At 38.2% G+C, this 24,139-nt stretch overlaps 2 protein-coding genes across 4 annotated transcripts; both read left to right on the top strand.

Annotated features, from left to right (window-relative positions):
• The first annotated feature begins 436 nt into the window (after nucleotides 1-436).
• Nucleotides 437-6,107, top strand: LOC112180919. 3 transcript variants are annotated; one of them, XM_040512119.1, is made up of 6 exons: nucleotides 437-670; nucleotides 807-838; nucleotides 3,552-3,620; nucleotides 4,418-4,468; nucleotides 5,572-5,633; nucleotides 5,734-6,107. In XM_040512119.1, exons 1-6 carry the CDS (start codon nucleotides 597-599, stop codon nucleotides 5,836-5,838), a joined length of 393 nt encoding a protein of 130 aa, XP_040368053.1. In that variant the 5' UTR covers nucleotides 437-596; the 3' UTR covers nucleotides 5,839-6,107. The 3 variants fall into 3 exon arrangements, with proteins under 3 accessions (XP_040368053.1, XP_024175267.1, XP_024175265.1); XM_024319497.2 differs by having other exon boundaries at nucleotides 438-670; nucleotides 3,552-3,740; nucleotides 5,734-6,038; XM_024319499.2 differs by lacking the exon at nucleotides 3,552-3,620.
• Nucleotides 6,108-18,506: 12,399 nt separating this feature from the next.
• On the top strand, nucleotides 18,507-22,106 carry LOC112176581 (zinc finger CCCH domain-containing protein 17). Its single transcript, XM_024314580.2, has 3 exons — nucleotides 18,507-18,857; nucleotides 19,620-19,730; nucleotides 19,842-22,106. Exons 1-3 carry the CDS (start codon nucleotides 18,690-18,692, stop codon nucleotides 21,813-21,815), a joined length of 2,253 nt encoding a protein of 750 aa, XP_024170348.1. The 5' UTR covers nucleotides 18,507-18,689; the 3' UTR covers nucleotides 21,816-22,106.
• The last annotated feature ends 2,033 nt before the right edge of the window (nucleotides 22,107-24,139 follow it).

Raw genomic sequence — 24,139 nt, 5'->3', positions numbered from 1 at the left:
AATTTTGAAAGCAGAATTTTTGAGGATGTTATGAGATTCACACCTTCATATTTTTTGAGTGAAAATGTGTTTTGTTGATACATGTGTGATATAAGGGTCACGTGCAAAATGTGTTTCGTTGATACATGTGTGATATAAGGTATGTGACATATAAATATATCAATAAAACACATTTTTTTACTCAATGAAGGGCAATGAACTCTTTTGTTCTTTTACTTTTTAAAAACAAAATGTACAAGGCCATAAAAGAATTTTTTTTTTTTTTAGGGTATATTTCTTTAAAATTTCCTTACTTTTACAAGTATCGATATTAATTTCCGCATATTTCATCAATATCCGATTTTTTTATTGATTTTTTTTTTTCCCGCACTATCAATATTTTGATAGATTATAGAGATCCGACCCAAAACAAATACCCGGCTTATAAGCATTGAGAAGCAGGAAAAAAAAACAAAAGCATAATCATCAAGAAAAGCTTAATATATCCCTTTGAGCAGCGTTGAGCTTCGGAGCTCTTGTGGTGTTTGGCGTGGGGTGGGTAAAGTGTTAAAGACTGTAAGAGTCATCACATTCACGCTGACTAGCCACCGAATCCGATGCTGGAAAATCCTTCATCAGCGGCAGCAGATCCAGCCGCAGTGGTGAAGCGCTACGCTCCTCCCAATCAGAGGTAATGGCTCTTCTTCTTCTTTCTTTCTTTCTTTCTTTCTTTTTGGAAGTGAAGAGAAGAGAAGAGAAGAGATAAATTAACTAGTTAATCCAAAACTAAAATTGAAAAATTCACTCTCAATTTGATTGCAATGCAGAAATCGTCCTCTTAACAGACGCAAGTCCGCAGGTAACACCCTTCCATTTTTTTCCTGATGCTTTTGTTACCCCTGTATTTCTCTTTCATTTTTGAGTTATATTGTATAAGAATCCTCTATTTCTTCCCAAACCTTAGAGCATTAATTTTTATATTAGTGAATAAGTGGAGCCATTGCATTAGAAACTCCCTTGTTGAATGATATGATATAAGAAGCTAACATTTTATTAGCATCATCTATACGTAACTTGAATGTATGCCTACGTATTGCACTTAATCATTTCTTCACCCTTCCCACCTAAATCTTCCTTTTCCTAAGCTTCATTATCTGAATGCCAAACTCCACTGGCGATTCTCATGGACTTTCGAGACTTTACTATTACTTTTGCTTATCTATTATCCTCACTGTGTTTGTCATTAGTTTTTTCATTGATTGTCATCTCAACGTTCTCATCTTCGGTGCGCTCATGCATTTATATCGACCAACATTTCATCCCCTAGAATTAGTCGGTGTAATGACTGTTGTATAGGATGCTACTATTTATTTTTAGCCCATTATGACCGTTAGGTATCTTTTTATCACAAAGGATACTGCTATTTTGTTCTATTCCTTCTTGTTTATGCTCTACTTGTTACACCATATATTTTGTCATTTGCATTACTGGTCCTAAATATCAGAAGTATTTTAATACACCACACTGGATTGTTGTTGACCAATTCTTTTTGTCCATATATTTTGTCATAGTTTTACCACTGCATAAACCCTTTGATTCTAGGTGCATGCTTCATGTTTTGAGTTTTCTAATAATGTTCCATTACAAGTATCCAACACGACTGTGTGTGAATGAATCATTGAATGTCTTGTGTATTCTTTTACTTTACTGTTCTTTGAGTACTATTGCAAACAACTGGTGGCAGGAATTAGTGCTCTTGTGTAGGCAATCATTGATTTATGCCATTGTAGTTCTTATGTTATATCATGTAACTTGACTACTGTTATATAGGCTTAACTAAAGTCCAGCCTATCTCTTCACCAAATTGTCCAATTACACTGCAGTAAGATAATAACACAAATAGCATTTTAAAAACTTCCCAATTTTCCCTGACCATCTATTTCTTAGGGTTCCATCCACAGTTCCCTCTAGCTTCTTCACTCCAGCTTTTCCAATCAAAATCTTCAGAATCTCGCTGCTTTTGCTTGTTATTGCTTTTTACAATCTGGGATTTTTGCCAACATGAAAAGACTAGTGTGCCCTCACATGTTTGGCATCTGAAGCAACTTTAACAGAGGTCTTGGATGGAACAGTAAGAAAACTGTGCAAATTGGCAAGGGTGCAATCTAACAATTGAGTGAAAGGATGGGCTGCAATTTGGCTTTTAAGCCTTTAATATAGTTAAGTGAAGTTCTCTTTCTCAGTAGGGCCAAATGATATCTCTTGGGATCCTATCATATTCCTTTTTATCAATGAATACGTTATCTAGATCAATCTTTGTATTCTTACCATCAATCTTTAGGTGTCTTAGTAAGTTGATAACCTCACCCCCAGTGGTGTTGTTTGATCATAAGTTTTGTGCTTGTGTGTGTGTGATCAGGTGATCCTTGTGTAGTGTAATTAATTCTTGTTATCTTTATGATCCAATTCCCCCCACACACAATACAGTGGAAAACTAAGAAACCCACAGGAAAACTCCCAAAAAAGCAAAAACTCCTAAAATGCTGCTGCTCTACAGTCCATCAAAGTACAAGAGAAGCTATATAATTTTTTTTTTGAATAATGAGAAGCTATATAATTTTTAAAAACCTTAAAAACTGAAGCCCAAAGAGCTGACCAAAATCTAACTCTCTCCCAAAGCTCCTCTAAAAGTTGTTCTAATTCTTTCCATCTAAAGCACTTACAAATCACAATACAGCCAAACACTGCAATCCACAAAACTATGGCTTTATTCCCATTACCAAAACATAATTTTTTTAAGTAAGTGGAGTAGAAATCTGCGCTGGAGAGTCCCAAGTAAACCCATCCTCCATATAACTTCTGTTAGAGATAGGAGGCCACCTCACAATGCCAAAGAAAAAAAGATTTGCATTCTCTCACTTTACACAAGACTCACCAATGAGGAGAGAAACCACATTTTGGCTTCCTCTGTTGAAGCATCTTACAGGCGTTCACCCTCTTATGTGCGACCAACCAACATAGGACCTTGACCTTTGGAATTCCAGATAAAGTTAGCTGGAAAGAAGTTTGGATCAGAGAGCTATCCTCACTCAGAGACTTGCGAAAGACTTGCAGGAGAAAGCACCAGAAGCTTCCACCTTCCATCTCCTGACATCCCTTCTCAAACTCACCAATCTCACTCTTTCTACCAACCCCAACAATGTGAAACCTCCTTTTCTCCTCATCATTTAATTCCTCCTAAAGCCAAAGTTCCAGTTCACTGGGAAAGTGTTTGGAATGGCTAGACTTTCTGTTGAAGTGTTTTGGAATCTTGACATCCTAAAAGGTCTTGGAAAAGCTTCATTAAATCTTGACCATTCTTATGTTTGTGTCTCTCATAGTAGGAGGAGGTGCCATTAGGCCAAAAGGCTGTTGCCCGTATTTTTTGATTTATTTGCACATACCTTTCAATTCTTTTGTTTACTAGAGGTTGAATGGCAAAGGAAATTGTGGCATTGTTGATGCATTCTGTTTACAATTGCTTGCACATGTGCTGGCTCATATATCTAATATAGTTACACGTATTGTTACAGAGCGGTTTGATCGAACTAACAATCTTCATGGGAATGATTTGGAAAAGAATCAAATTGCTTCTTCAAGAGGTACTGTTATAGATCATGGGGATGGAGGTAGCAGCAGTCTTCTAAATGAAAACTCTCATCCCTGGTTTATAGCTTTAGAGGGGTGTTGCAGCAGTCAGGCTTTCGATCTCTTGAATAATCGTATGTGTCTACAAGTCTTGAAAAAGAATTATTATATTTGGTTCAGGAATGATTTGAAATTTATGTGTTTACAATGCCATAAAAATGATATCACCATGGATGCCCCCTTGTGAAGCATGGTATTTCAGCATGATAAATGACTATTAAGTGCAATAGTGATTAGGCTTTGGTGTCACCAGGGACATCCTTCTTTTGTAATGTTGATTTTTTTTTTTTTTTATAACAACAGATTAAAGTTTCCTTACTGCAAAGCGGGAATAGCTATTAAATTTATTAAGAGCCAAACTTTGCAAATGTTTAGGACCAGATTGTGAAACTCTGGAAAGTCTTTTGGTTGTACTTCTAAATTCTTGCACATCTTTCATTTGAAAGTCATGCTTGTATTGTATCTCAAAAGGTTTATAAACAAAGAAGAAATTACTATTTTAGTATTCCTTTCCTAGTTGATCTATGATTATTTTTCTTTTCTTTGGAGTTTGGACTGCATGAACATTCTTCACGCATATAAATTTACTTTTTTTTTTGGGCTGCTTTTCTAATTATATGACAAAAAATAAGGTGCATGTGTTTTTTTGTTGTGATTACATGTATGATGTTAAAGTTGGTTCTTAATTGCATGACTATGATGCATTTCAAATGATAACCCTTGAAATATGTCCACATATCTTCAAATGCAGGTTGGGCAGCCACAATGCATTGCTTCAATGATTCATCTGTAGATCTATCAGGTCAGTGGACTAACTCTTTGGTTATTTTGAGGTTTTATATCATAGTATGCATGAAAGTACAGACATATTCAAGTTATGAAGATATCCAAACTGATGTATATAGATGATATAGTTCATTTTTTTGGGCCCAAGTATGATATAGTTCACTAAAACACCAAAAAAAAAAAAAAAAAAAAAAAAACAAAACAAAAAACAAGCCTCGCAAACTTTGTGATAACTGAAAGAAATATAATTGTAGCAAGGAAAGGTTGGAGGAGCTGGTATCACTTATTCATGCACATATGATATGAAAGAAGTCCAATTTAGTAATTTTTGGAAGGTTTTACCAAGTACTAGTAGTGTGGCATGGAAAGAATGGCAGTAGGGTATATTGAAGACGCTGAGTGTGAATAATTGTTTGGTGGTTCAGAGCTTCAAACATGTGATCCTGTGAGTGTTGTGTCAACTTTAAGAGATGAGGACACACCCCTACATTTGTTCATGTTTTGATTTATAGAATCTATTCATACTTGGCAAATCTTTTCTTGTTAAAGTGTACTTACCGAAAGAAGGATGAAAATTATGACAGTATAGATCAGTGACAAGAATCGTAAGCACTCTAGTCTAAGCCAGCAGGAATGAATATTATTTAAGCATCTCACGCAGTGTCTGACACGGGCAGACTCGAGTTTCGTGCCCCAGTTGGGTGTTTGAAATGGCAAATTTTTATGTCCTACAAATCATTGTGTTTTTGGCTCTTATCTTATTTTGTCCATTTTGGTTATCTTCTCTATAGTTAAGCAGTATGTATCGCTAAGCCCTTTGGTTCACATATTCTTTTGTTCTGCTTACCATTTAGTGGCTCTTATCTTATTTTGTCCATTTTGGTTATCTTCTCTATAGTTAAGCAGTATGTATCGCTAAGCCCTTTGGTTCACATATTCTTTTGTTCTGCTTACCATTTAGTCTACCAAATTCAGAGAAGGGATAAAGGTCTGATATGAACTTCATTTAAGCATATGCTAATAACGAACCTTATTTAGCATGTATCAAAAGTTCAGCATAAATATCAGAAGTCCTGACAACTCAGCTGGTCAGTTAATTTGATAGTTTTTATTTTTCAGAAAGACCCGTTATGTACTCAGGAAGCGGAGCAGCATGGAGTCACTTCAAACTCCCTCATCAGGTAAATATGAACCCTTCTCTCTGTCACACACACAAGCTATTACATTTGGTCATCTTTAGTCTCAGTCACATGCTTTTATGTTTGGTTTGGTTATCTTCAGTTAATGGCTCCAGCAGGGGGTGCTGGGTCACCTGTTTCTTCCATGGACTTCTTGAGTGAACTTTGCCGCTTGAAGAACAATTCCAATGTCAGTTCTGGAATCTAGAAACTCATCCATGTCCATCTAATGTAGCCCATCTGCTATTTTTGTTACAAAAAACACGTGTATGTGTCTAGACTCTAGACAAATGCATCTCTGACATGTGATACTACCAAGTATTTATGGTTTGTGTATCCCTAAATGTGTGACACTTAATCTAATCTCGTGCTATCCAAATCGTTTAGCCTTGCCCTCTTTGCACACTAGTATGAGTGCAAGATGTTTTCAAATGCGTGTACAACATTTAGTTATTTATGTGCATATACAATTTGCTACCTTATGTATTATTTTTTTCTGTTTTTTTTTTTTTTTGGATAGGTCTACCTTACCTTATGTGTTAAGGTCCTCTCCATTTGACATATTGTAGTTTGAAATTTTTGTACCTATGCCCCAGTGCCTCTTTCAAAATCCTCTGACCATGAAATAAAGTGTAGAATTACCTTTTGACACCAAGAAATATATCCTCTCAAAGATGCATGGGCAGATATTGTGTTCAAAGACTCCTTTTACCTACCAATACATTTCATGCCACTTTCCAAATTTAGAGGTTCGTTCTAATAATAAGAAATGAATGGTTAGAATGGTGTTCTTTTAGTTAATATTTCAACATTGTAAATGTGGTGGAGTGAGTTAAGTTTTTTTTTTTTTTTCCTTTTTTTTTTTTTTTTAAAATGGTGTTCTTTAGTTAATATTTCAAATATTCAACATGCAAGTAAAAGATTTTAGAGACTCCCCAAATGTGGTATAATTGTGAAGGTAAAAAGATGAAGAAATGTGTTCGAAAGATTTTAATCAAATCTTTTAAAAAAAATTTAGGCATAATGGATAAAATACCTTCTAAACTTGGCAATAATCGTTAATTTACACCTGCAACTTGCAATTGCGAGAATTAACTCCTTGAACTTGGCGAAAACTGTCAATTTGCACCCTCTATCAAACCGCCGATTTTATTGTTCAAAGAAATAAATATAAAATGACATTTATAATAAATACCCCCTACATTCAGTCATATTTGGATGGAAAACATTGAATTTGACGGAGGGGTGCAAGTCGGTAGTTTTCATCAAGTTTAAGGTGTTAATTTTCGCAATTGCAAGTTGAGGGTATTAATTTTGCCGAGTTTAGGGGGTATTTTGGCAATTATGTCTTTTTTTTATTTAAGATATAACAATGAAGAGTTCATAGAGAATGTAGAAATGCATAGAAAATAGAGATTTTATCACAAACAGTCTTTGAAGTTTGGGCCATTTAACACTTTGATTCCCAATATCCTAAAACTATCACATTGGTAACTCAAAATTAATTTCCGACATACTTTTGGCACCCTCTATTAATAACACCGTTAACTCCTTTTTTATCAAGGGCATTTTTGTCTTTTCCTGTAATACGTTATAATTAGTAGTTATCCTGATTACTTCTCATTTTGCATATCTATATTATTATTAAGAGAAGAGGTCTTGTTAGCCAAAGTGGACATGAAAAGACGACTAAATCCTTAGACCATAGATTATCTAAAAGTATCTTTTAATAAATAGAGGACATAATCGTAATAAACAAAATAACCTAATAAAATTTTAATTTATTTCCCCCTAAAATTTCTCTCTATAACTTCCCACTTCCACAACAAAAGAGAGGGAAAAAGAATTCAAGAACTCCCCACGTTTTCTGTAATAATTATTTTGTTTTTGTTTTTTTTGTTTTAAATAGTGTGTTTTTTGATCTAGTACTAGATCAAAACACACACTCTGTGGTCTAAGAATTTAGTCGTCTTTTCATGTCCACTTTGGCTAATAAAGCCTCTTCTCTTAATAAACCCACACACAGAGTGTGTGTTTTGATCTAGTACTAGTATTATTTAGGGTTTTTGTCCACTTACCCCATTTTTGGAGATTTTTTTTCCCTCTTACCCAAAACACTCTAAGGAGGTCTTCCCTAATACCCCATTAAGATTTTTTTTTTTATAATTTTTTTAATACCATTTTACCCTCACCCCTTTATTACTTAGAGAGAGAGAGAGAATGGAAGAGAGAGAAACCATAGAGACTTCACAGGAGCCTGGTCACTGGTCGCTGGAATCTGGTCACCGGCCTCCGAATTTCGGTCACCGGCCCCCAGATTCTGGTCATCGACTACCGCCCACCGGAATTTTCTAAAAATCTCACCGGAAAGGTTTATTGCCCCGCAATACCCAATAGACGTCTATTAGGGCTAGGCATATAAAACCGAAGTACCGAACCCGACCCGAGCTCGTATCGAAAACAACTAAAACAGGCCGATAATGAAAATATAAAAATTACTGTTGGGCCGGTACTGTACCGTACCTAATAAACTGGATGAGCCTCGGTTCTCATTTTTAAGTCTCATTTTGGGCCCGGCCTGTACCTATTTATATGAATATTATATATATATATATATATATAATATCTATAATATATATTATCTTACCCTCCCACGACCCACCCACTTTCTTTTCTATCTTCTCTCTCTCTCTCTATCCCACCTCTCTATGGCTGTCTCTCCCTCACCCTTTTATCCTTTATTCCTCTCGATTTCTTTTCTTTGTTCTCCCTCCCTCTCTCTCTCTCTCCCCCTCTTCGTCTTCACCTCTCTATGGCTCTCTCTTCCTCACCCTTTATTCAACTTCTCTTTTTCAAAGACATCACCACCACACCACTGCACTCCAGCATCCTCGGCCCACCGCCATCTTCGGTCAACCTCTGTGGCACCACAATCGTCGCACCACCCACAAGGAACGCCCTCCAGATCTGTTCCCATCGATTTTAATTATCTTTTTTAAGATCTGGGTTTTGTCAATTTGTGCATGTTCTACGAAAGAAATTGTATATGCAATTATGCAGGGTAATTTTAAGTTTTTCTTTTCTTGAGATCCAGGTTTGTAAAAGTTGAGATCGGGGTTTGTAAAAATTAATATTTGAGTTGTATATGGATTTTGATAGTCTATGCCTTTCTAAATCGGTGTTTGCTTGCTTTGTTTTTGTTTAGCTGGCTGTAATTCATGGATAGAGCCAACCTAGAGCCTTCCAGAGTTCCAGATGCTCGCTCAAGAGCATGCTCATTTTTTTCATTTAAAAAAAAGAAGAAAGAAGCTTAAGTGCCAAACCCGACCCAAGCCCGTACCGAACCTGTTCGGTTTCGGTACCGTCGGTACCAACTTTGGAAAATCAAAATCTCGTCCCGACCCGTACTGAAATATATTTTAGGGATCGGGCTCGGTATTACTCAATAACCGGCCCGTGCCCAGCCCTAACGTCTATTGCCCCCTAATAGACGTCTATCAGCCATGTATTGCCCCCCCAATAGACATCTATTGCCCTCAAATAGGACTTTCAGTCGCCAGAATGGGAACTAATCTCCCTAAATTTAGACAAATAAAACTTTGATTAAAGAAAAAAAAGAGAAGATTACATCAATTCAAAACGTCTATTGCCTCTCAATAGAACTTTTGGTAGCCGGAATGAGAACTAATATTCCTAAAATTAGATAGTTAAAACTTTGATTAAAGAAAAAAATGAAGAGATTATATCAATTTAAAAACGTATATTGCCCCCCAATAGCCCTATATTACCCCTCGGATAAAACTTTTTTTTTTCTTTTTTCTCTCCTTCTGGAGCCTTCTGCCACATTTTACCTTAAAAAAAAAATTAAAAAATTAAAAAGCAGAACAATATTTTCGCGAGCTCCGATCTGGAGCAAACCATGGGCCAGAAACCCCAAACCCAATCCCCCACCACTCTCCTACATCTGGCTTTCAACTAGGACCACACCTGCTTCTTTGCCGCCACTGACTTTGGCTTCCGCGTTTACACCTGCGACCCCTTCCACCGCTGCCATTGCGACCCCTCCGATCCACGACACGACGTCAGATTCGTGGAGATGCTCTTCCACTACCACTACTTCATCGTCCTCAATGGCGGACCCGATCCGTTCTGCCCGCCCAACAAGGTCATGATCTACGACGACCGTCAGTCCCACTGCCTCAGCGAGCTATTCCGATGACATGACTGGGCTGCCTTCAATTCTGATGACATGAGGAACTGTTTCTGTGAGAGAGAGAAAGAGTGGCTGGTGATTTTGCACAGAGAGAGGGGAGAGAGATGAGAGAGTGGCATAGTTTGAGATTGTTTAATTAGGCTGAGGGTATATTTGTCATTGTACTCTAAATTGGTTAGTGAGAATAAAAATATATTGCTGGGGTAAGGAGGATAATTTTGGCTCATTTTAGTGCTTTGGGTCAAGGACCCTATTATTTATGTTTTGCATTTTTATTTTTTTTATTTATCTCGATCAAGATGTTGTGTGGGGAAAAGAGAAGGGCAAGATGAAAATACCCTTTGACAAATGGAAGAGTTAAATGTGTTATTAATGGAGGGTAATAAAAGTATGTCGAAGATTAACTTTGAGGTACCAATGTGATAGTTTTCGAATGTTGTGAACTAAAGTGTCGATGCCTCAAACTTCAGGGACTGTTTGTGACACTTACTTTAGAAATAAAATAGATTCAAACCAAAGTTAGATGCCCAAACGTATTTGCAATTAAAAGTAAAAGGAACAATTTGGTTGGTTCATATCACTGATTACAATTACGTTCACGACTTGATCTCGCAATGAAAATTGTAGCCGGAATTTGCAATTAAAAGTAAAAGGAACAATATGATTGGGTCATATCACTGGTTACAGTTACGTTCATGACTCAGTTTTGCAATGAAAATTATAGCCGTAAATGTACCTATAACTGGTTAGATGACCCAATAGAACTATTTGATGGAGGCAAATGACTAGATGAATGATTCGAGCTTAGGAAATAGGTAATTCTTCCACTGAGAAAATGAATGGCTTACGAATTCTCATGAACAAAAACCATAGACATGGATCCCAAATTCAATAAGAATAATGAATTAATGCCTAAATTTCAATATAGGACCCAAATTCATATATTCATAACCAAGATTGACCCATATCCCAAATTCGTATGTAAAAGTGACTCGAATTTTGAACTTGGATCCAAACGAAGCTTCGCTCCAAGTCTCCGGACTGCAACGATGTGATGCCCACAATACCGTTTCACCAGCTAAATGCCGTCCTACACCAACGGAACAGAATCAAAGAATTATCAAGGCAAAATTGACACATATCTCACACTACTTGGCATCCACGAGCAGCAGTACTTATTAGAATCAAAGCTAGCAACACCATTCAACAAGGTAAGTCTCGCATAACAAAAACAACTTATGCCAGGCCCCATGAATGAAACCCTGGGAGATCTTATTATGCAAGGTATGCGATGGACCATTGGTAATAGTAAAACTATCAATTTCTGAACTTTCAATTTGGCTTTCTGTTTTCCTCTATGTGATTTACTTACTGATGCACAAAAAAAGTTGATTAATAATGATATTATGGAGGATTTTCTACAAAATAAAACTTGGAATAAAAGAATTGGTTTTTTACTTCAACAGTGTCCGAACTCTTCGAGGACTTTTAAAATGATACATGAACTTTCAAAGTTATCAATGTGATACCTGGACTCATTTTCTTGTATCAACGTCATACCTACGAGCAATTTCCGTCACGGTACAGTTAAATTTTGCACCTGTGACCCACGTGAGTCACTTAATGAGGGTAAAAAGACTGATTTGCCCTAATTTTTTTTTTTAATTTTTTTTTCTTTCTCTCTCTCTTCTTCCTCACTAGTTTTACTTGTACGTTTCACTAGAGAATCATCTCCCAAGTTGAACAAGTTTCCTCTGTTGCCATGGCCGACCTGAAATCCATAGCCGAATGCATAATCTCCTCCGGTTACGCAAAGGTGTGCATTCATATTTACAAAATCATCAGAAGCTCAAAGTGGAAGGATTCGCCTCTTCTAGGATCCATAAGGAGGTCCTCGAGCTTTATAATCTAAAGAACCCTAATTTTCTAATCTTGTTCAAGAATTCAAGGTCACAACTCTTCAATTGTCTATAGAGAATTGAATGTCAAACCATAATTGTGACAATGAAATCAAAGAACCCTAATTTGAAGTTTTGCCCCAATTTTTTTTCACTCACCGAATATAATTCCTCAACCCCAAAACTACACAAGCCACCATTAATCCAATTGGAACTGAACACAGAGTCTCGGAATTGTCGCACCAGACTTCCACCCCGTGATGTTGATACCGGCGAGCATAACTGCTCTAGAAATGGATAGGTGCTGTGGTGTTAGCTTTTAGTTACTATAATCCCGAGTTAATCACTCCCTTCGTTCGAACCTCGGAGCAATCGCGTAACGCAAAGCTCCCAATTTGAACTAGCACGGCGGTCTAAGCTTGAACGGGCACCAGCTCATGTTTTAAGATGTCAGCGATGCATCGATGAAGCTAGGAAATCCGCAGGCGACGATGGTTCCGACAGGACCCATAAACACACAAAAAAATTGTTGGCCTTCGATTTCCTCTCCACGGTCGATGAATGGACGAACCATGACCACAGAGATGTCTACAACGGCGAGACAAAGAGATTGGGACCGGTGCGTCGCCGTACGGTTGCCGGAATCCCCAGTTACGATCGGGTTATGCTTTCGCGTATTTGGGTCGTCAACCGGGTCGAATATCCCAGAACATCTTCGGCAAGTTGCACAAGAAGCTCTGGATCACCACCGGTGATATTCTCCTCTCTCTCTCAGAGATCCCTCTGTGTGGAATTTCAGGTAAATACCAAGTCTAAGGTCTCGATCTCTGTTACCGTTCATGGCTGAAGGCTTGTGCAAAAGTCATTTTTACCCTTATTTTTTGCCTCACGTGCTGGACACGTGGTCACAGTTAACGGTTCAGTTACAGAAATTGCCCGTAGGTATGACGTTGATACAAAAAAATAAGTCTAGGTATCACATTGATAACTTTGAAAGTTCAGGTATCATTTTAAAAGTCCTCGAAGAGTTCGAACACTGTTGAAGTAAAAAACCCTAAAAGAAAGCTACTTTGCTACTTTGATCAAAGTACTGTGGACCAAATAGTTGGCACACCTTTGTGTAATACACGTCAGGAAATAAATGCAGAAAACCAGGGAGCTTCTCTTCCTCATCGTGTGGCAACCTCCCCTTATAAATACTTACAAGATCAATTTTTTTTTTTTTTTGAAAAGGGTTTGGAACCCAGCTTAACTGGGAGACTTAGCCCCACACCAGGTTCCATTTATTATATTACTAGTAGTATTTTGCAACCGGGGGGGGGGGGGGGGGACATAACACCTGAACCCCGCGCTACATTAGCAACATTACAATAATCCTCGCAGAGTACATTCTGAATAATAGCAGGAGTCTCCGCTAACCATACATCATCAAGTCTAGCAACACTAGCAAGGTGTGCAATCCTATGTGCAACACCATTTGCTTTATGGTAGATATGCCTTATTCTAAATGATTGAAAGGCAGAAAGATAGTCTTTATAGTCATCCAAAACACGACTTACAAGATCAACTTTAATGGTTCAGTATTTAGCAATTATGTGACAAGGGGTTTTGTGATTCGAGACTGCAATGGAAATCCTTTAGCTGCTGCCTCTAAAAGAATTAGAGTGACATCTTTTTCTTTACTGCACATCACAATGTCTATCGACGAATTTATGTAGAAGGAGACTCTAAACTAGTCATTCATTGCGGCAATGACATAACCTGCCCACCTTGGAGATAATGAAATAATCATCCAGCACTAAGCAAGCTCGTTCGAGTCAATTGATTTTAAACATATTTTAAGAGAGGAGAACTTTGCAGGGATGTACTTGCAAATATTGCTCACAAACTTGTGGATGGTCGCATGTGTACATATTCAATTCCTATAGAGGCTTCTAGAGCTATTTTATTTGACAATATAAATTCTTGTTGTCCAAGAGGCTTCTATATCTAATAAATTTATTTTCTTATCCAAAAAAAAAACCTCAAGCTCAGGCATCGATAACTACCCACCAATTGATGAGGCAAAGCAAAAGAAAAAAAAATACTGGGGCTAACAAATAAGAGCAGTCGCCCACCTAGATCGGAGAGAAGTCCACATACAATATCACGAAAGGAAGGAAGTGGCTCTAGGGTTTTGAGAGAGACACCTAACATATGCATTCAACAACAATCACATCATATGGTTTTGAGGAGTACAAATGCTTCAAAGAGTTTGTACTACATAAGCTTTAAATTAAAAGGTTATGCAAGAATGTGCTTCTTAGTATTTTTTTTTTTTTATAATTTTTTTTATGAAAGGACATCCCTTCAATATAATAGCAAATTAATGTAGGTAACATTATACAATAGTGATCCACTCTATATGGGCTATCTCAGAATTAATCACTGCATAGGAACCAGAAAGACGCTAACACAATATCACCCTAAGATTAATCTCTTAGAACCAAAGAACCAAACAATATTAAGGCTAAAAACCAAACAATTCAAATTATAGTCTCAATTATTCACTGAATTCAATTTATCTCCTTCAACTTTGGGGCAAACATCAGTTTGGTCTCTGGTTTTTTTTTTTAATCATAATCATCCTTGTACTTCCAATATTCATCACCCGCATCCAAATCTCATAATTCTCTCCAATTGTGACGTCACAAGCTAACTTGGCACTAACATGAGAACCCATTTTTGAGACTTTGAATTCTTAAGAAAGACAAAATTGACATTTCCCCTTCCTAATGAACTTTTCCTTCAACCTCTCTCTCCATTCGACCAACATAGTTGCTCACTCTCCCATTTTCTTTCTTTCACTTCTCCACCACCAAATTTTCATTAATTCCACCCTAAATCCACACCGAAAAATCATATCACAATCTAATTCCAAACCCATAAATCAAGATCACCTCCAATTCTCATCCATTTCCTTGCTGGAATTCCTCTTTGCTCAAAAGAGGGACCAAAGTGAGGACGCAATTCTCTTCCTCCTTCGTCCACTTCATGGCCACTGGAAGGAGCTCGATCGTTGTCGCCAATGTGTTTATAATGGATACGAGATCCTCGCTGTAGAGAAGTTGCAGAACAAAAATGCAGGCTTCGATGGCTCTGGGGCTTATTCTTGCTGCCCAGAGGTCGACTAACCCTAGCTTTCTTGGCCGGTCTAGCTCCACTAGAATAGTCACAGTAGTATCAATACATGTGGTCTGCTTATAGTAAGGCACTACTGCCATGGAAGCAGTCCTCTTGACTCATGTAATTCGAGCCACCTCCACTGGGTAGGGCCTGAACCAGTCCAACTACTTGGCCAAAGGCTCTACTGATACAGCTGGAATCGTGAAACTAAGAGACTTTGATGCCGCCGTGAATAAGTTTGGAGTAGAAACCCTAGCCACCAGCCCACTCAACTGCGTTGCCCTCTACCCACTGTTACTAGGCCTAGCGTCAAATGCAGCCACCACAAGACCACATAGAACCCTAGAACTCGTATTAAGGTTAGGGTTTCTAACTCCAATTTCCATCGCACCAAATGACATCCTCCCTTTCTCTGAGATAGTTAGGGAAGTAGCTAGCCTTGCAGAGACTTCGTCCACCATTGTTGAAAAATGTTAAGAAGCACGACAGAAACCCCAGAATAGGATTTGACTGCAACATTGTGTTTCTCTCGTGACAAATTAATAATATGCTTCTTAGTCTTAGTTTTACTTTTGCGAACAAAATTATGAATCCACTATTACATGTCTATACCAATCACTAGTTAGAAAGTAATTTTTGAATTTTTTTGGGCTAAATACTATTTAGTACCCTATGGCATGGGCTAAACATTGATTTAGTCTCTCGACTTTCAATTTCATCAAAAACACCCCTACAGTATCATCTTCTTGTCCAATAGGCCCCTCCAACTCAATTATGTCAATTTCAGACGTTAAGTGCTAACTCATCAAAAGTGGGGTCACACGGAAGTGAAATTCCCAAACTGACCCTGACCAATCAAATATGGAAAAATCCAAAATAAATTACCGACTTCATGGTTCAGGAAACTCGAACCATTCCCCCACATATATGCAAATGAAAGCACCAACCACCAAACCAATTGCTTGGTATTGGTATATTGCAAACAAAAAGAACATATATCTGCATAATAATTTTTTTTTTAAATAAAAATAAAAAATTGTCATCGTCATTCTCCACCCACCTCTCTCTTCCTCTTCTCTTCTTCTTCCTCTTCCACAATGAAAAACGTTTTTAACAAGAATTGAAGCAAAAAACAAGAATTGAAATTTAACCCCAAGAAAAAGAAGCTCCTCCTTTGCTCCTCATTATAATAATCTTCCTCTACTTTCTCTCAAACCCAACTCCCTCCCCCTCTCTCTCTCTTTCTCCTGTCTCAGTTTCAGAGCTCCTCACAGGTAATTCGTCTACAGCTTCTCTTTCACTCCCAGTTTCAGAGAGCCTAGATTTTGGTGATGGGTGATTTGTGCACGCCAGCTGCATTCTCATTTTCATTTCATTTATTTTTCGATTGCGATTGATGCTTGACATTAGCATTTATTATCTGCTCCTCCTTCTTCTGTTGCAGTTACTCCTTCTCTTCTTCTTCTTCAGCTCAACCAAACCCAGAATGGGAAACTAAAAAACTTTATCAGTCCAATCGTTGCTCCGGTTTGAATTGGTTGCATTTCGAAAAATGCAAGTGAAGAAGATGCACCCACTATGCTATATAACGATCGAGAACGGTGTTATAGGCCACCAGTCACCAGAGGCATCGTCGCTGTTGAGGACTCGGAGCTTGCCGGTGAGTCTGGCGATGGCTTCGCTGGGTACGGTTTGCCTTGAGAAAGCTCTCATCCTCTGCGACGTGTACCACTGTAACACAGAGTTACCAATCTTCTGGGAATTAAAGTATCAAACTTTTGCCCCTTTTTCATGGCGGAAGAGGAAGAAGAAGAGGAGAGGACGAGAGAGGTAGGTGGAGAAGGACGATGACAGTGTGTTTAAAAAAAAAAAAAAAAAACTATTATGCAGATATATGTTCTTTTTGTTTGCAATGTACCAATACCAAGCAATTGGTATGGTGGTTGGTGCTTTCATTTGTAGATGTGAGGGGGAGGGGTTGGAGTCTCCCCAACCACGAAGTTTGAAATTTATTTGGATTTTTCTATATTTGATTGGCCAGGGTCATTTTGAAAATTTCACTTCCATATGAGCTCCACTTTTGATGAGTTGGAAATGCCATGTCAGCACTTAACGTCTGAAATTAACGGAATTAAGTTGGAGGGTCCTATTGGACCGGTACTAAACAATATTTAGCCATTTTTTCAATTAAATAAAAATCTTAGAAGAGATGATTCGGTGTTCCGGTCCTCCTCACAAAAATGATAGGTAGTGGATTTTCCTAACGTTCAAGGCTTCTATCATTTATGTATGATTTGATTTCTCGTACATTGCCCCCTCCATGCCCCTCTGGGATGTAAAATATATCTTTCTCACCATCCCCATAGTGTATGAGACAAATGTATGCATTTCGATTAGGGTCGTATTCTATAGTTATGATTCTACCATATCTTATATAATTAAGCCAATTCTTCAGAAAATAGTTAATTTTTTTGAACTATTATATATGTCCTCACATAATATAGATATTAATAAATAAATTATTTTTGTGTGAGGATAAAATAGTCAATTGATCATATCATATTCCAAAAAATTGCAATTCCTCCCATGAAGAAAGGGGAAACTTACCCAATATCAGGAGAGAAATTGTTATGACTTTTTAAATTTTAAAAAATAAAAATAAATTCAAAGACAGAAATTATAAAATATTTTGAGAGCTTAAGAAAAATACAAAAATTAAATTTTCAAACGTAAATTTTATCTCTTTTTTATTTTTTATTAATTCATTACCATCATCTTATTATATATATACACACACACAATTATACATACATACATACATACATACATACATATATATACTATTATTAAGAGAATATGTTTAGTTAGCCAAAATTGAAAATTTTGACAAAATAACTCTAAAAAATTATATATATATATATATATATATATATATACATATCCTATCCAGAGCAAGGTCTCGCTCTGAAATTAAAGTGCGAGGTTGGAGTTTAGGGTCACTTTTCGGTCGCATATCCACATCTCGACTGTTTAGTTTTTAAGTACTTTAATTTAACCTCGCACTTTAATTTCAGAGCGAGGCCTCGCTTTGGATAAGATTTATATATATATATATATATATATATATATATATATATATATATATATGGGGATCCCTTTTTTGGTCTTTTATAGGGATAAGACATTAGACAAACTTTTCGATCACCTTTCGGCATCTTAACCGTTCAGTTTTTAGGTCCTAATATGTAGATCATTTCTACAAATTTTCAGCCAAATCGGTGATTGTTAAGATATCAAACTAGAATAAATCAATGAACGAATTAAATCTGTCAAACTTGAACCGTTCATACTTATAATCTTAAGTTGCCTTTTTGAATGCCTTAACAATAATCAATTTGGCTGAAAATTTACAAAAATGATCTACACATTAGGATCTAAAAACCGAACAGTTAAGATGCTAAAATATGATTGAAAAGTTGGTCTAATGCACTATTCCTAGAAAAGACAAAAAAAAAAAAAAAAACCCTCACGAGAAGGCCCTGATATAAATATAAATATAAAAATATATATATATATATATAGATAAAAATAAGGCTTAGCTTAAATCCTCATCATCATATTATACACCCCACTTCCTCTCTTGCAATCTCTCTCTCTCTCTCTCTGACTTGCCAATCTCTCTGTGGCGGCTCTTGTTTAAGATTAGATCGGCTTCTCCTCTCTCGCTTTCCAAATCGATCTGATACCCATACGATCCGTGAAGGTTTCACCTCCAGAATCGCCATGGTAGTCGGCGCACAACCAAAGCCGCAACCGCAATCACAACCCCAACAGCTGCAGCAGCAGCAGCAGCAACCCCAACCCCAACCAGAGGCTTCTGCTGAAGAGGAGGCCTTGAAGAGGAACACCGATTGTGTCTACTTCCTTGCCTCGCCCGTCTCCTGCAAAAAGGTTCGGCCTCGAATTATCTTTCTAGGTTTAATTTTTTTTGGATGTTAGGGTTTTACGGTTCCGTTTTTTGTTTCTTTCTGGTGGGATCTTAGGCTGGTTGATAGGCTCCAGATTTAAAACGTTTGGTGATTAATAAAATCAAATTCATCTCCTTGAAACTTGGATTTCAATGGACGGAATCGTAATTGGATTTTATGGACCTACTTGATATCATGGATCTTGTTAGTGTGTTGCATGTTCCTTTGGGTGAATCTGAAATCTCAATTTTATCTTGATAAAAAATAAAACCCTACAACATAATTATTTTCATATGACAAGGAATAATTAAGTTGTTTTCTGCTAGAAGCATGTGGGTTATGGTTTGTTTATAAGGGTTTCTAGTTTCTATATATTTAGAATCAATGATGGGTTAAAGGTATTTGAATTTGGATGATCCTAAACTGTATTATCTTGTTTTGATTCATCTAAGGAAAGCCTTGTTCTAAGAAAATTTATATCAGAATACAATGACGGTAGAACTCTTTTTCAACAATTGGTCTTTCTGCTAAGGCATAAACTTTATATGAAAAGCCTCGTAAATATAATTAGAACATAATGACAATAAAATCTTTTCTCCATAATTTGTTGGATTATAACCTTCAATTACTCACTGCAATGGTTAGTTTTTTAGAATATATGAAAGGCATACAACTTTATCGTATCAGTAAGTAATTTACTGACTCTAATAGGTGGATTATAACCTCATTGATATTTGTTTGACAGGGAAGTGAATGTGAATATCGCCACAGTGAACATGCTTTGTACAATCCTAGGGATTGCTGGTTCTGGTTGAATGGGAATTGCTTAAATTTAAAATGCTCGTTTCGGCATCCAGTAAGTCGTTTTTCTTATCTCTCTTCAACTTTATCTGTTTCATCTTAAGACTTGCGTGTTACTGAATCAAACAATTTTATTTGACATTGATCCTTTATTGTTCCTCCCCAGCCTCTTGATGGTTTGTTAGGGAGCCCAGCTGCAAGTTCAGCTGGACCTTCTTTGCCTCTATCACATACTGTGACAACACCTGCAACCAATGCTACTTTCAACTCAAGTAAACAAGCAGTCCCCTGTATCTTCTTTCAAAGGGGATTTTGTTCAAAAGCTGATAAATGCCCCTTCTCACATGGACCAAATCCAATTACTAGTAGTAAAGTTCCACAGGCCCCAGCAGCTACCCATGGTACAGAACCTTCAAGTCTTAAGAAGATTTTTGGTGGCATTCAGAAGTGCACTCAAGTGATGAAGATTCCTCAGGTAAGTGCCTCAAAGATTGTTGGAGTGCCTCCTCAATCCAAACCTGCTCCAAAGGTTGAAACTGCACCACCACGAAATGGAGTTGGCATTGAGAGGAATGTACTAGTAACTAGAGACTTTGACGATGAGGCTCTTAGATACAAGGCAAGAAGTGTTTTGCCTGCTATGAATGGAGACTCTACAGGTCAGGCCAATCATTTTCTTCGGGCTCATGTATCAGAAAATCATGGTTTCCAAAATGGCAAGGATGTTGATGAGCATTTGAGGGAGTCTTCTCCTGGATTTGATGTTCTTGTAGATGATGAACTTGGAGATTCTGATTACTACCATGGTGAAGAACAATTTGGTATAAAAAGAGGTCATGACGGAAGGAACTTGAATTCTGTGAATGAGTATGATTTGGACTGTCCTACTGATTACAATTCAATTGCTGATGGTGATCGAGAAAGGTTTCGTGACCCACGAGGTTATGACCCTTATGATCAGATGCAAGGGAGATATGCTTGGGACCAGCACAGGGCTTCATCTGAGAGACTTCTAGTGGGCTCTGCTCATTCGGAGAGGAGGGGTTATCGTAAATCTGATAGTCCAGATCACATTGATGGTTCAGATCTGCGACATCGTTTGTCCAAACATAGGAGGGGAAATGGTCTGAGATCCATCATCAGCAATGACTACGATGGCCATGTTGAGGAGCGAAAAAGCCGTCCTCGTAGGGATTCACAACAATTGCCCTCACATGAGGGCTCCCTCAGCAGTCGTCTTCGTGGTAGAATAAAGCTTCCAGGTGGATCTTCTCCAGTCAATAGTAGTGACTTGCGCCAAGAGAGGGAAGCTGACAGAGGAAGGAGTCGTGACAGGAGTCGCGAGGGATTGTCACCCAGAAGGCCTCAAATTATGTCCCACCAAGGAAGGCTTCGAGACAGAATACAAGGAAGGGTTCAAGAGGACTATGATAATGAGGTTAGAAATTTCGGGGTGGTTCCTCGTATGAGGAGAGAGATAGTGGATGAAAGAAGCACAGAGTTTTCTCATCCAAAACGTCTCTCAGAGCTGAAAGGTGGGGTAGATGCAGAAATTAGGGAGCATTCTTACCTTGGAAAACCAAATAATGTGAAGATGGATAATAATCAGCTATCTGAAGGTGATCTCTCATTTGAAGGGCCAAAGCCTCTTAGCGAGATTCTGAAGAGGAAGAGAGAAGCTGAAGCAGCTGCAGCTTCTGGGAGCAGGAAAAGATCTTCTGTTAATAAACAACGCAACAATGAGAAAGAAGGCCCGGTGAGAAATCCAAGTGGCTCCGAGACAGGAGCTATTACAATGATGCATAACAGTCAGTCCCCTGTGGCCAAAGAAGAGACAAAGTCTGCAACCACTGATGCAGTTGGAGCTGAAAATGAAAAAATTGATGTGGCTCCTGGCCAGTCTTCCGAAGGACATAATGATGGCGAGCTAGAGACTGAAGATGGTCTGATATATGATGAAACACTTGAGGACCACGAGCTTGAGGGTGAAGATCAGAGGGAAGGGGAATATGATTATGAGCAAGGAGAGGATGGTGAATATACTTACGAAGAAGGTGAAAATGCAGATGCTGAAGAGGAATACCTGGAGGAGGAAGACGGGGATGACTTTGCTAAGAAGATTGGTGTCATGTTCTCTTGATTGAGTTAATGGAAAATGGGTGGGAGAGCAGCAACAAAGAGAGGACTGACTGCTCTTTTCCAGAACCTTTCAAACTCGTTTGGTTCTGATCAACTAACGTGGCTGCTCTGGTTTCTTTACAGAATTAGGGATAGCAGGCCTTTTTTGTTAATTGAAGCCTTTTTCATTGTATTTACTCTGATTTAATGGGAATTTTTCCTTGTGCTTGAGGCATTTTGCCGTGCTTGTTTGTGTGCATGGCTGCCGTAACAATAGATATCAATAAGATCTCTATTACTATTTCTCGCATTCTCCTTTCATTCCACTTGTTAATACTTTTTCTTGTTATTTCCTTTTGAGTTTGTCAACTCCATTTTCTTTTTTGATGTTTCTTTGGATAATTACTGGATTTTGGGTTTGCTAAATAAGGGGATCTTTCAAGTTTGGATCAATTGTTTAAGAATCATGTGTTATACAGCCAGTAAATTTAGTACTCCTGTATAAGCGTACCAAAACGAGTGGAAGAATTATCAATTTGCAAATTATAACGGGAACAAGTTGGAAGTGTTCATAAGCTAGTTCTCTGTTTGCAGAGTTTTTGACTTCATTCATGAATACATACGGCATACCACTTCAAGATTTAAAGGGTGTTCTAAGGTCTTGATGAACTCATTTGAAGATGTGTGATAGACTCAGCTTAACAGAAAGGAAAGAACAAGAAAATTAAAGGTACTTCATTTCATTCATGCCCAGAAAAGAGTTTCAAAACAACATATAAAGGATTACAAAACCATGACATGATATTGACTGTTGATGCCAGCTGTCACAGCAAGAACTAATGGATCCTTCATTTGGGCTACTCAATAATACATACTATCGGGCTACATAAGGTGAAGGCCTGGAAGGGATTGGGATTGGTCTTATCAAGTCCCTCCCCCTTGAGAGAGGGCCCGTCCTCATGCACTGAAGGCTGGGAAGCGAGCTTTGATGGTACGGGCATCTTCGCAAGTTGCATCTGCAGCAAGGAGGCCGTGCCATTGAATGAGCCATTAAGTGACATTCATTCTCTTCTTCTTGACAACTGCCATGTCCAGAACTCGCTCAGGCTGCCAAAGTAGCTCACTGTTGTCGTCAAACTCAGGCAGCGTGGTTGTGAGAGGGGTGACATTACCAATCCTCTTCTTGAGGAGTGACACATGAAAAACAGGGTGAAGATGACAAGCAGCAGGGAGGAGCAAGCGATAAGCAACCTTACCAACTAGAGCTTGAATTTCGAAGGGGCCATAGTAGCAAGGTGCGAGTTTGTGAGAAGGATGCTTGATTAGGGAGCGCTGCCTATAAGGATGCAGCTTTAGAAAAACCCAATCTCCCACACTAAACTCCCTTTCAGTGCGGTTGCGATCAGAATGCTGCTTCATACAATTCTGAGCCTGAGACGTGTAACTTGAGCAATTGAAGCAGCTCATCACGATTCTTGAGAGCATAGTCTACAACATTTACCGATGTAGAGCCTGGTACATATGCGGATACAGAAGGTGGAGGTGTGCCATAAATTGTCTGAAAGGGTGTCATTTTGATGGTTGAGTGGTAGGGGGAGTTGTACCACCACTCAGCCCAATGCAACAATTGATTCCAAGAGTTAGGCTGAACGGTGGCAAAGCATCTAAGATAGTGCTCGAGAGAGCAGTTCACCACTTCGGTCTGTCCATCCGTTTGAGGATGATAGGCAAAGTTTTTGCACAAAATAATGCTATGCAATTTGAAAAATGCCTCCCAAAAATGGCTAATGAAGATAGGATCTCGGTCACTCACAATGGATTTGGGAATGCCATGAAGCCGAAACACTTCTTTCATGAATACATTGGGAATTTGAGTGGTAGTGTATGGGTGAGACACTGGATAAAATGACTGTACTTTGATAAGCGATCCACAACAACCAAGACAACATTATGGCCTTGAGAGAGAGGGAATCCATCCACGAAGTTCATTGAGATGTCGAGCCAATGCAAATGTGATCCGGGGGGTTGATAGTCTCGTATGTTTGCCTTTGACACTGATCACAGGCTGCAATGAAAGACTTGATTTCCTTGTGCATACTAGGCCACGAATAATTGAGAGAAAGGTAAAGTAAGTGTGTAAATAACCGGAATGCCCAGCCTAGAGGAGGAGTGAAACTCATACAGTAGCTTAGTGTGCCAATTAGAGGAGGAAGGAACAAAGAACTTGCCTTTATACAAAAGCCGGTTGTTGTGCCAAGTAAGACCTTTTTTGCTGGGAAGGCTTTGTTGCAATTGTGAGATGATGGACTGAGATTCAGGGTCATGAAGACAAGCCTGCCCTATTTG

Source organism: Rosa chinensis, chromosome 7 (assembly GCF_002994745.2).
Source record: "Rosa chinensis cultivar Old Blush chromosome 7, RchiOBHm-V2, whole genome shotgun sequence".
NCBI classification, from domain to species: Eukaryota; Viridiplantae; Streptophyta; class Magnoliopsida; order Rosales; family Rosaceae; genus Rosa; species Rosa chinensis.
The sequence above is the reverse complement of the archived record's forward strand: the minus strand, read 5'-3'. Positions and strand labels throughout refer to the sequence as shown.

What these genes read in the sequence shown, in the direction of transcription:
- LOC112180919 (XM_024319497.2), top strand. Translation starts at nt 597, where the DNA reads ATGCTGGAAAATCCTTCATCAGCGGCAGCAGATCCAGCCGCAGTGGTG. An exon ending in TACGCTCCTCCCAATCAGAG is followed by an intron (nt 671 to 806) that starts GTAATGGCTCTT and finishes ATTGCAATGCAG; the next exon opens with AAATCGTCCTCTTAACAGAC. An exon ending in ACTTCAAACTCCCTCATCAG is followed by an intron (nt 5,634 to 5,733) that starts GTAAATATGAAC and finishes GGTTATCTTCAG; the next exon opens with TTAATGGCTCCAGCAGGGGG.
- LOC112176581 (XM_024314580.2), top strand. Translation starts at nt 18,690, where the DNA reads ATGGTAGTCGGCGCACAACCAAAGCCGCAACCGCAATCACAACCCCAA. An exon ending in CGCCCGTCTCCTGCAAAAAG is followed by an intron (nt 18,858 to 19,619) that starts GTTCGGCCTCGA and finishes TTTGTTTGACAG; the next exon opens with GGAAGTGAATGTGAATATCG. An exon ending in AATGCTCGTTTCGGCATCCA is followed by an intron (nt 19,731 to 19,841) that starts GTAAGTCGTTTT and finishes GTTCCTCCCCAG; the next exon opens with CCTCTTGATGGTTTGTTAGG.